The 13,208-nt window shown below is 41.9% G+C and overlaps 1 protein-coding gene across 2 annotated transcripts in view; it reads right to left on the bottom strand.

Annotated features, from left to right (window-relative positions):
- The window catches only part of PDE6A (phosphodiesterase 6A), a 120,126-nt gene that overhangs the window by 57,457 nt on the left and 49,461 nt on the right, over positions 1–13,208 (bottom strand). For both annotated transcript variants that reach the window (XM_089656753.1, XM_089656752.1), the window contains exon 2: positions 1,762–1,914. In XM_089656753.1, the coding sequence (XP_089512879.1) occupies positions 1,762–1,914 (153 nt within the window). The remainder of the gene's footprint in view (positions 1–1,761; positions 1,915–13,208) is intronic.

The following is a 13,208-nucleotide window of genomic DNA, read 5'->3' as shown; positions in this document are numbered from 1 at the left end:
CGTTCAGATGTTGATGTTATCAGCGTTTCAAACGCAAAACACTTGTAAACGCATCTAAAAGCGGCAATTTGTGTTTATAAGCATTTGCGTTTTAATTTTTTCTTAACTCTTCCAGATCCCAATGCTGTCCAGAGCCTTTTTTCATCATGAAAAATTAATGCAAAGAGTTTTCAGGGTGCTCAGATGGACAAAACACTTAACAGAGGATGTTCCTACTAAGCTTGTCACACATTGAAGTGACCAATTCACACCTCAGGCCTCTCCCACCCTTGGAAACAAAAGATATGTTAATGACCATTCCATGCACTTGCACACTTATATATGTTTTTGCACAATATTGATGGATTGATTAGAGTGGCACTAAGTATCTATATACACTCTAATTTTATTTATTTATTAGTCACATCTAATTAAGGTTTTCTATTAATTGATATCAGCCGAATTAATTAAGATTTTTGATTTATTTATAATTATTCATTTTTTTGATTCACAAGTCACAGTGATTAACAATTGATTTTACTCACTAGTTATAGTGATTTATGGATTTCGTTTAGGTCTCAATATATATATTTATTTGAATGAGAGAAGATTGGATCTAATTACATATATATAGTATTAGGAGCGCGGCACTATAAATATTTTTATTACTGCTTCTACAGTGTGTATTTCTCTGAAACAGTCTGAAATAGTTAATAATTTACCACTTTTCAGTGTATTATGGGCATTTGGGAGGTTGTCCTGCGCTTATCTTTAAAAAACACTGCTAAACACAAACGCGCATAAACGCATTATGCAAACACGGCAACACAGACTTTTTTTAACCTACATTTTCCAGCAGTCAGTTTCCATCGTTCAGAAATGTCCCTTGTACATGGGGCCTGATAGTATTGATTGCAATTCATCCTATGGGGAAGCTGCTGTCATTTATTGGAGGTGAGGGGTGCAGAAAGGATATAGCACTCCATAGTCATCCCTCAATCTGAGACTGTAGGCTGAAAGTGCTGATGTGCTGTGCACTGGTACATAAGCTTGAAGCAACCGGCGAGACAGTACATTCCTAGAGTGACAATGCTGCTTCTGCTTGGACAGGTTGTCACCTTTGGACAAGAAGAGCGCATGCAGGCTGAAACTGTCAGTATCACCACATTAAAATAAGGGCAGGCAGAGGTCATAGAAATAAATGAGAGTGGAACAAGTGAAGGATAAAGCACAGTGGTTAAATGGGCAGCACAGTGGCTAAATGGTTAGCACTTCTGCCTGGTACTACTAGGGTTGTTGGTTCGAATTTCAACCACGGCACCACCTGTCTGGAGTTTGCATGTTCTCTCTGTGCCTGTGTGGGTTATCTCTGGGTACTCTGGTTTCCTCCCACACTCCAAGGCATGCTAGTAGGTTAATTGGCTCCTGTCTAAATTGGGGCTAGTAGGTGTATGTATGAATATAAGTTGGGGACTTTAGATTGTACGCCCCTTGAGGGTTATTGAGGGTTAGGGACTGATGTGAATATACAATATATATGTAAAGCACTGCGTAAATTGACAGCGCTATATAAGTACCTGTAATTATTTCATCCAATATTATTGTATGGTTTACATATGCTTTAACAAGGCAAAAAGCAACCCAATAAAGTGAAATGCAACATTAAAGCAACAATCCATAACAATCATTCTACAATCATTTCTCATTGTTCTGATAGTTCTAAACTGATTAATGATGGGATACATTTTTTTCACATCATATTTGTTCCTTGCAGAGCCTTACCTCTTCATCTCTTTTGGAGAAAAAAGTGCCATCATTTTTGTTGACAGCCATTATCACAGCCACTACATCTTTGCCGTTCATCACAGGGGCTGCCAGTATGCTGTTTGTTGCATATTCTGTGAGATTATCTACGAAACTGCAGAAGTGTGTGTCCTGGATGAGAAAAGCAAAGGCAAGTGAGAAATTACGGTTTGATCAAGAACTACTTTTACAATTTCACAAGTAAACATTAGAAATAAAGTACCATAAAATAAACAATGTCCAGGGAGGTATAATAATACATCTAAAGGGAGTAATACTCTGTTGACATCACTAATTTATAAAAGACACTACAGAGAAAAGGTCAAGTAGACCTGGAGTGGTAATTTGTATTTGTCATTGTGTATTTTGTCAGATGGACTGGTTAAATTGAGATGTAGACTGCTTGCCATCCGCCTGACCGCAAATGTACTGCGGATGGGCGGCAGCTACAGGCAAAGTGATGTAGGGGTATGTTACTCTGGCTGTGCTAACACAGGGGGGCTCTGCGGTGAACGGGACCCGGCAATCATGTGATCGCATAGCAATCACAAATGTAAGCAAAGCTGTTATGAATCAATCTGATTCATAACAGCTTTGCTTCTCTTCTTGGTGAGCTGTGATTGGCCCACAGCTCTCACATGATACATGGGGCCAATCACAGCACCCTGTCCAGCCAATCACAGATCACTATTATTTTGAATTATCATGAACTTAACTCAGTCATGACAGTTCAAAGTAAGCTTTGCATTGCAGAGCAATAATCTAAGTGTAAAAAAAAAAATCCCTGATCAACCCCCCCAGAGTAGTACAATGTTACTATGGTAACATTGTACTACTCTGATAAAAGTATTTTAAAGTAAAAAATAATAAAAAAAATGTAAAAAAGCCAATACAATAAAAAATACTGTATTGAAAATTATTGAAAAAAAAATAGGGTTTTTTTAACTACTTGCTGACAACCTGCCCGCATTGTGAAGGCAAGCAGCATCTCTGAGCAAAGCGATGTAACCTTATGTTGCTTTCTATTTCAGGGTGTGAAATTGCCTGAGCCCCCTGATGCCCCCCCATTGGTCCAGGGAAAGAAGAGAGAACACCCCATTGTGAGTAAAAGCACTACATTTTAAACGCACATGTTAGATTAGCATGTTAACCCTTAGATCACTCTGTTACTCAGCCAGTGCCATTAGTACAGTATCAGAATTTAGAATTTTTCACTGATCACTGTCGCCACTAGAGACATCAGATAGTATCAGGGTCAGTTAGTGCCCCTCCCAGCCAGGGTCAGCTAGCGTTAGAATGCCTGCACACTATCGCACTCACGCTATAGGTCGCTGATCACCACCATTACTAGTATAGTGCTTGTACGGATCAATATATTGATCACGAAGAGAACTATGCTAGTGCCTCCTTAGTATAGCGTTCCCAAAAACACAGTATTAGCAGGATCAGCCCCATTTGCTGCCAGCACTAGTGTTTAGCCCCTCTGCTATAATGTTTGGGGATTCAAAGTATATTTCTAGCACAAAAACTTTTTTTCATGTAAACAAAAAGTGTCAAAAAAGGCTTATTCTTATTTCTAGATTGCTAGCTCGAAAGAGCAGGGCCCTCAATCCCCTCATGTTTTGCATTGTATTGGTATTGTTCTGTCACATGTTCTGTTCCCCTCTGTAATGTACAGCGCTGAGCGAACTATCGGCGCTTTATAAATACTGTATAATAATAATAATAATAAAGTGGTTAGAAGAGTGAGTGATGTGTGGCAGGATAGTAGAAGCACCCCCCCAAATGATCCCTTTTTGGAATATGCACTCCAAGGAATTTGCTAGGGACAAGGTGACTATTTTGCAGATCTCATTTATTGCCACAATTGTTTTTGAAAAATGAAGAAAGAAAACAACAATTTTCAAAACCCTGTGACAAAAATAATATGTGAAAAAAACAATTAATATACTGTGCACGTATTGGGAATTTTTTTTACCAAAGACATGCAGCAGAATACATTTTGGCCTAAATTTATGACTAACTTTGAGTGTATTGTATAAACTTTATTGTATACTTTTTATAACCAAAAATCAGAAAATACTTTTTTTCGTAAAAAATTTCAGTCATTTTTCTTTATATCACAAAAAATAAAAAACCCAGTGGTGATCAAATACCACCAAAAAAAAAGCTCTATTTGTGTGAAAAAAGGGCATTTATTTTGTTTGGGTACAGTGTTGCATGACTGCGCAATTACCAGCTGAAATTGCGTAGAGCTGTATAGCAAATAATGGCCTGGTCAAGAAGAGGGGTAAATCGTTTGGAAGGCAAGTAGGTAATGATCTTAAATATTAAATAAAATATGTTGTCATAGTGTTTTCATGTATGTACTGTATACATTTAGCAATTATGTAGATTGTTGGTATGCTTCTAACCAGACCTTGACTGGGCCAAAAAATAGGCACAGGCATTTTAGACTGAGCAGCGCTAAGCACCCTTTCCTTGGAACCTGAACGCCAGGGCCCATTCACAAGATCGACCTTTTCAACCATGGTAATTCTGCCACTGATGTCAGTAGTTTTTTATTTTTATTTAATTTTTTTTTACCATTTCATTTTATTTATTCATTTATTTTACAATTTTATTTTGTATTATTTTTTACAGGAAGAAAGTAAGGGAGGGAGGGAAAGGAAAGACCTATTACATTAGAGTACACACTGGGAGGCAGGAGAGAGAAGACAGGGTGAGACTTCACTCACAGTGGATGGATGGATTGATAAGCTGTACCTTTCCTCTTCTAGCTGCTAAGCTTAAAACATCCTGACCACACATCTCCTTCTCTGAGGAACAACATTGGAGTGTGGACAGGGCAGACATAGGAGGAGAGGGCAGGCGTAGAAGCAGAACCATCTGTGTCTCCTCTCCTGTCTATGGAGGGGGAGAACCATCAGTGCTGGCTCTGGGCTGTGGGAGAGAGACTTTCTCAGCTCAGAGCCCTGCAGCCTCTGGGGGGCCACAGTACAGCCTCTTGGGGCCCCCCACGGAGCAGCCTGTGGGCAATGCCACTCTGCCCCCCAGCCCAGTCCATTCCTGCTCAGTTATGAATGAACAAAGTCAGTGATCGGTACCGATCACTGACTGTCCATTCAGACAAGGGTCATTTACTGGCCCCTTCTCCGCTCTCCATCCTGACAGATCCCCCGCAGCAGCCGGCAAACCTGCAGGGAACCTGGCAGTGCTGTGGTGAATATGGGGGTTCGGCCACGGGGGGAGTACACAAGAGCCCAGGGCAGCAGGAGATGGATAGGAGGGGCGGCAGGGCAGCAGATACAGTAGAGGAATAAATCTGTCCATTCCTCTCCTGCCAAAGCTATATGCCTGCAGATTGGTTCCTCTATATGCCGCCCCTCCTATCCAGGTGGCTTTGACCCACCGGGTACATGCCTGGTGTACTTTATGGTCAGTCCGGGCTTGTTTCTAACTACAGTTTGCTGACTGTGAAGGTACCAATGTCTGTACTTGCTAATGTACTCCAAATGCTCTAAAGCTTGTCGATATCTGCCCATCACACCCATGCATACAAGCATGTTACAAATAATTAAATATTTGGCAAGAAGCAGAAAAAAGTAGCACATACAGGGATGAGAGTTCCAATGTACAGGAGTTAGTCAAAATGTGGAAACACGACATGATTTTCAGGTGTGAAAGCGATGATATGTTTCACATTGAAAGTGGAAGTGATGTAACATTCTTTTTTTCAGCTGTGTGATGAGACACCTAGCTAAGAGGTGGGAAGTCTCCCTTTCATCATTCACTACATGCGCTGCTAGTAATATGGAGTCATGTCACAGCTTACTGAGGCTTCAAAGAGGGCAAATTGTTGGTGCTCACTTAGCTGGTGCCTCTGTGACTGAAGTTTCCAATTTATCTGCCTTGTGGCAAGATACAGTATCAAAGGTTATGATGGCATATACAGCTTCCAGGAAAACCTCATTTGATAAGCATAATTTTATCGACATGGTCAACTGACTGAAAGAGACAAAAGGACATTGCGCAGGATTGTGACCCGCAATAAAAAAAAAACTGCTTCAAAAGTGACTGCTGAGCTCAATCTCAGTCCCATGAAGACTAACATGGGATCTTTGGGCTTCTGCTCCCCAAATGGCCCTCCACTGGCCTTCTACCCTTTAGAAGCCCTTACAGGCAATCCAGCCTGGCTTGACCAGGATCCCATGTCCCATGGCTTATCCAACTCAACTATGGCTAGGGACTCCACATCCCTGGAGCGCACAAAAAAGTTCCAGGGAAAGTTCCTGTTAGGAATAATGCAATGTCCAGACTGGTGCTTATCATTTATAATGCTTTACTATATAGTCCAAATAAGCAAGTTTCTTTACATAGTTACATAGTTAGTCTGACTGAAAAAAGACAAAAGTCCATCCAGTTCAACCAAAAAAAAAAAGTTATAATCCTATACCCACAGTTGATCCAGAGGATGGCAAAAAAACCCCAGCAAAGCATGATTCAATTTGCTCGTGCTGGGAAAATAAATCCTTCCTGATCCCCCAAGAGGCAATCAGATATTCCCTGGATCAACTTTACCTATAAATGTGTCAGGAATGGACTGGCCAGCAATAGTGGGACTCAGCTGCCTTATAAGCTGCAGTACCAGGGCTGGCCAGCGGGTGCTCCCAGCAATCAGAGACTCAACCTTGCAGCCAGTCAAACACCTGGAACTAATTATACTGGTGTATTTAAGGGACATTCAGACCTGCAGACTCTGCCTTGGTGTTGTGTTTCTCCTGGGCCCTGTATCCTTTTCCTGCTCCCTGTTCCCTGTTCCTGTCTGATTCTCTGCTGATACTGCTCTGATCCCTGGCTTGTCTGACCATTCTCCTCTGCCTGACCCTCTGTACCACGCTGCCCGCTACCTGCTGAACCTGGCCTGTGACCCCGACCATTCTCCGCTTGCTCCCCCTGTACCTACCTGCCCAATTGATATTGACCCGGCCTGCCTGACGACGCTTGCATTGTATGTACTGTTATCTGTGGGTGGTTGGTTGGTTTGTTTGCACTGTGTTATGTTTTAGTATTGCACTGCGTTTATGTTTGTATTGTTAGTGTTAATAAATTACATTGTTTATAATATATCTGAAGTCTGCGTTTCCCTGCGTCAGTCACACACCTCTGGTCATACCCAGGAGCCCTGACAAAATGTTAGTATCCAATTATATTCTGTTTATCTAAAAAAGAATCCAGGCCTTTTTTGAAGCAATCCATTGAGCTGGCCAGAACCAACTCTTGAGGGAGTCTATTCCACATTTTCACAGCTCTCACTGTGAAGAAACCTTTCCGTGTTTGGAGATTAAATTGCTTTTCCTCCAGATGTAAAGAGTGCCCCCTTGTCCTCTGTGATGACCTCAGGGTGAATAACTACACAGAGTTCACTATAGGAACTACTGATGTATTTATACATGTTGATCATATCCCCCCTTAATCTCCTCTTCTCAAGAGAGAATAAATTCAGTTCCTCTAATCTTTCCTCATAGCTGAGCTCCTCCATTCCTCTTATCAGTTTGGTTGCCCTTCTCTGTACTTTCTCCAGTTCCCCAATGTTCTTTTTTTTTGAATTGGTGCCCAAAACTGAACTGCATCTTCCAGATGAGGTGTTACTAATGATTTGTACAGGGGTAAAATGATATATCTCTCTCTGGAGTCTATACCTCTTTTAATACAAGAGAGGATTTTGCTCACTTTAGAAACCGCTGCTTGGCATTGCATGCCATTATTAAGCTTGTGATCTACCAGAACTCCCATTACATTCAACTACTCCCCATTTGGGAGCATAATAGCATGGAAATGCAGCACAAATAGGATTACAACCATGTCTTTAACAAGAAAGAGGGTTAGCTAAAACAGACCTGTAACCTGGCCTACAGGAATAAAATCCAGGCATCCCCAATCATGGGGCATGCCCTATCTCCTACCTCCTAAAGAGGGTCATGTCATCCCAGGCTTCTCAAAGCAAGGGACTCATCTGTGTATCACTGAAGATTATATCTGTCCTGGTTGAAGACTTGTTCTTCCCATAGCCAGGACTGACTAATACACCCCCCCTCCCCCCCGCAGCCTTTTTTATCCCCACTAAAACATTAATGACTGTCAGTGAGAATGCCCAGCAACCTGAGTGTTGGCAGCATGGGGGAAGTGAGTGTTGACAATTTAAATTAATCAAAAGTGTTAGCATGATGGAATTGCTTCAATGTGTGAGTTAGTGCCCTTCATGATGATGACTTTTAATTTGCCAGTGACACCTCTCCCAGCACTGACAACAGAGTTATTTTGAGGGAAATTGCATAGAACATTGATTTTTCTGCACCGGCCCTTCTGTCATGCATTACACTCTGCTCTTTGGCCCAAAGGCATGGAAGGAAGCTGTATACCTCGTGAGACCTCGCACACTTGCGGTTCAGGCCGAGTCCATAGGAGAGTTTCATTATGCAGCAGGCCCTATTACAGGGACCCTGTCACTTAGAAGGGTGGACCATACAGCCACCATACAAACCCTCAAATAGGACTTCTGTTACCAGCCACTACCTCCTCCTCTCCCAAGCTGGCTGCTTCTCCTTCCTTTTACCCCTTACTCTTCATCACTCTAAGGTTAACATGAAGATTTACATTTCATTCCCCATCCCCACTTCCGTTCTCTGTTCGCAGTAAATCGGACCTGTGGTTGTTACTAAATCAGAACTCTCTTTATTTGAAAAAAGTCATCATGTAACAGTTCTTTTTATATCGACATTACAGTTTCCATTAGTCTCAAAAGCAATGTCACAGTTTGACAAAAATTACAAAGTTCCTTCCCTTTTGCATATACTGGGCTGAACTTGGGCTATGCTGTGGTGCTTATACCTTAGCCTATAGTACTTTCCATCTGATTGTACACAGCAAGGGTTAAATGCTGGTTTATGTCTAGGGGACTTGATAGATCACGTTTACTTACCTGATCTTCTGCTCCTACAGGCTCCTACTGTATGCTCTGCTAGGCTGGTCTCTACATCCTCTTCTGAGGACCTCTGATTTCATCTAGACCAATGCAAGGACCATAGTCATGCATTGCACATGAGGATGCTATAGAAGAGTCCACTGCCAGAGCATGGGGGGGCACTGTTTGTTAGGGGAATGGAGGATCAGGTAAGTAAAACTGTTTTTCAGTCCCCTAGACTAAATGAGCAGTTAACACTTGCAGTGCAAGTGCAGCCTCACTGCAGCAGAGGACTTTTTAGGTTTCATGAAATTGGAATTTAAATAAATCAAATCCAAAGAATGCAAAATGTCAGGTTAATAAGCCTATGTTTGCAGCAACCAGAATCTTTTATAGCATAAAGAACAGAAAAACAAAAGGAAAAGTGAAAATGTCTGTGAAATGGCACCCTATCAACCCACTGATACCAACACGTCATACAATACATACAATACACTGCTGTTCAAACCTTCCTACAAATCACTAGGTCTAAATAGACAGGGTGATGGCACTGCTCCGTATAGGCACCAAGACCAGCTGACACATGGTATTTTGGCACTGGCTGTGACAGAACATCTTCTTCCATAAACATCTGCTGTCCTCTTGTCTTGTGTACAATCCTTGATATAAAATAATACGTACATTTCTCAGATCTTTTTACCAACCTTTGAATTGACCTCCCCAATCCAATGGGACACTCATGATGAAAATCCCTCTACAAGTCATTAGTTTTTTAGTATTTTTGTAAAATATGGAAAGAATGTGCATATTACTTCAGGAACTTGTTTACTAGAGTCAAAAGTATTATTTTACCAATATTTTTCACCAGAAATATCCCAAACCTGTGCCTATTCATAAAATGTTGTGTCTGTTAATGACATCATTTGTTTTTGCTGCAAATTCATGTAGAAGATAACATGGAGATGATTTCCCTTTGTCGTCACATAATTTTGCCAGTAATGTAGCTGAGTCTTAGCATAGTATTATCCATTACTTTCCAAGGCTCACTAGAAAGAAGTCATAGTTGCTATCAGAACGATGACCTGCAGGTGGCAGAGCTTGCTCATATTTTCCTTGCAATTTCAATGTGAATTCTTACAATTTGTTTCATTGTCTCATATTTAACTGAAGTACTGTCAAAAATATTATCAAATAAAATAGGAATCATTAAAATAAAGTACAATATAATAATGAATATAATATAATAAGTGTACTATGATATGCAATTACAAAAATAAAAATAAATAAATATATAGATATACACTATATTTTCAAAAGGATTGGGACGCCTGCCTTTACACGCACATAAATTCAATGGCATCCCAGTCTTAGTCCATAGGGTTCAATATTCAGTTGGCCCACCCTTTGAAGCTATAATAGCTTCAACTCTTCTGAGAAGGCTGTCCACAAGGATTAGGAGTGTGTCTATGGGAATGTTTGACCATTCTTCCAGAAGCACATTTGTGAGGTCAGGCACTGATGTCAGACGAGAAGGACTGGCACACAGTCTCCACTCTAATTCATCCCAAAGGTGTTCTATCAGGTTGAGGTCAGACCTCTGTGCAGGCCAGTCAAGTTCCTCCACCTCAGACTCATTCATCCAGATCTTTATGGACCTTGCTTTGTGCACTGGTGCACAGTCATGTTGGAACAGGAAGGGACCATCCCCAAACTGTTCCCACAAAGTTGGAAGCATGAAATTGTCCAAAATGTCTTGTATGCTGACACCTTCTGAGTTCCCTTCACTGGATCTAAGGGGCCAAGCCCAACTTCTGAAAAACAACCCCACACCATACTCCTCCACCAAACTTACACTTGGCACAATGCAGTCAGGCAAGTATCATTCTCCTGGTAACCACCAAACCCAGACAGGTCCATCGCATTGCCAGACAGAGAAGCATGATTCTTCACTCCACTCTAGAGTCCAGTGGTGGCGGGCTTTACACTACTGCTTCCAACACTCTGCATTGACTTGGTGATGTAAGGCTTGGCTGCAGCTGCTCGGCCATGGAAACCTATTCCATGAAGCTCTCTACACATTGTTGTACTAATCCAAAGGCCACACGAAGTTTGGAGGTTTTTGGCTTTTGACTTTGCATACAGTTGGTGACTTCTGTGCTTTAACATGAGCTAACCCCTCTCTGTCATTTTACGTGGCCTACCACTGGCTGAGTTGCTGTTGTTCCCAGTTGCTTCCACTTTGTTATACCACAGTTGACCGTGGAAAAAAATATTGTGGTCAGGGGTGGACTGACAACTCATGGGGCCCCCCAGGCAATAGGGGATCATGGGGCCCCTGTGTCCTTGTCCAAACTCAAAAAAGGCTATGAAAAAGGTACCAGGGGCATATCATGGGGCCCCCTACTGACCCCAGGCCCTCGGGTAGTGCCCGAGTTTCCAAATGGTCAGTCCGACACTGATTGTGGTATAGCAAGGAAATTTCACAGATGGATTTATTGCACAGGTGGCAAACTATCACCAGAGTTGAAATCACTGAGCTCCTGAGAGCGATCCATTCTTTCACAAGTGTTTGTAGAAGCAGTCTGCATGCCTAGGTGCTTGGTTTTATACACCTGTGGCCATGCATGTGATTGGAACACCTGAATCCAATGATTTGGAGGGTTGTCCCAATACTTTTGGCAATACAGTGTATATGTGTGTGTATATTATCATACTGTGTATTTACATTTATATTTAACTTACTGTTCATGGTACAGCATGTACAGTGGGTATAGGAAAGAACCACCCCGGTAAAACAATCACATATTGTTGCTTTGTAGCCTGAAATGAGGACAGACAGTTTTCGTTTTATCCAGCTGTATTTGCTCAGTGCAACTTATAACATCCAAGTGAAAGATATAACACCGACATGTCAGAAACAAAAAATCAAAAGCAGAATCAGTAAGTTGGAAAAAGGATCACCCCCTTGTGTCAGTAATTTGTTGAACCACCTTTGGCTTTAATTACAGCTTTTAGTCTGTCGAGATATGTTTTTGATGGTGACCTTTTGTGGACTGCAGTCTTCAAATCATTCCACATATTTTCAATGGGGTTTAATAGAGAAGTATGGGTTAGATTTTTTCCCTCAAATCATACTTACCTAGGTAGATGCAGAATCTGTCCAATGCTGCATCTGTCCCCTGCCAGCTCTAAGTGTGAGAACTCATTGATCATATGACCGCTGATCACTCCTCCCTGCCGTTCTGAGCAGATAGCGGTGACTGTCAGTCACTGCTCTCTGCTCTGCTCCATCACCTCCCCCTGCGTTCACTGGAGCGCTGGGCTGTGGAGGGATCAGCTGGCTCAGGCTCTCTGCAGATCGCTGAGAGGCTGAGCCAGGTGCAGCTCAAGACTCTAGGGTGGATCCCGACTTTAAAGTTGGGCTCTTTTCCCAGCCTGGACTGGCTGAGTTACATCAGAAGACAGCAGGCTTCAGCCTGTTGTCAGCTGAAAACAGATTACAGGAGTTCAGAACAAACTGCACTCCTGTTGTCTACAGGAGAGGTACAGCCAAAAGAGCTTTGGCTGTACTTCTCCTTTAAGTCTAGGCTCTGACTAGACCATGCAAGAACATTAACCTTTTTCTCCTTCAACCACTGTTTGGACATTTTTGCTGTTTGCTTTGGGTTATTGTCATGTTGGAAGGTAAACCTTCTTCCCATTGACAACTTTCTGGCAGAGGGCAGCAGATTTTCCTCAAAAGGTTTACTGTATTTTGCCCCATCCATTTTTCCTTCTATCCTGACAAGTGCTCCAGTCCCTGCTGCAGAGAAGCACTGCCATAACAGGATATTCCCACCTCCATGCTTTACTGTAGGAATGGTATTATTTGGATGGTGAGCTTTATTGGATTTCCGCCAGACATATTGTTTGAAGTTTAGGCCAAAAAACTAAATGTTAGTCTCATCTGACCATAATACCCTTTTCTATGTGGCCTCAGAATCTTGGGAAAAGGTGCATCATGACTGCATGTGGCCTTTATTGAGGAGTGGCTTTTTTCTTGCAACCCTCTCATGCAAGCCACATTGGTGGAGAATTTGTGATATTGTTGTCACATGCACACAATGAGCACTCTTTGCCATACATTCCTGCAACAGCTTCAGAGTTGCTGTAGGCCTCTTGGTAGCCTCTCTGACCAGTCTCCTCCTGGCTCTTTCATCCAGTTCCTGATCCAAGGGGCGTCTGTGTTGTACCAAATACCTTCCACTTCTTAATAATAGACTTCACTGTGCTTCTAGGCATTGATAAAGCCTTTGAAATTTTTTGAATCCATCTACTGACCTGTGCCTTTCCACAACGTCAGAGATTATTTGACAGCGCCGTGCCACCCATAGTTGATTGTTTAATTAAGTTTCACTACTAGGGACTGAAATGCTCCAGGAAAGCTCTTTTCATGCTGAGCTAATTATTATTATTCTTATTA

This window comes from Staurois parvus, unplaced genomic scaffold (assembly GCF_062004578.1).
Source record: "Staurois parvus isolate SC_StPar_1 unplaced genomic scaffold, SC_StPar_1.0 ptg000934l, whole genome shotgun sequence".
Lineage (NCBI taxonomy): Eukaryota > Metazoa > Chordata > Amphibia > Anura > Ranidae > Staurois > Staurois parvus.
This window is presented reverse-complemented; position numbering and strand designations above follow the sequence as displayed.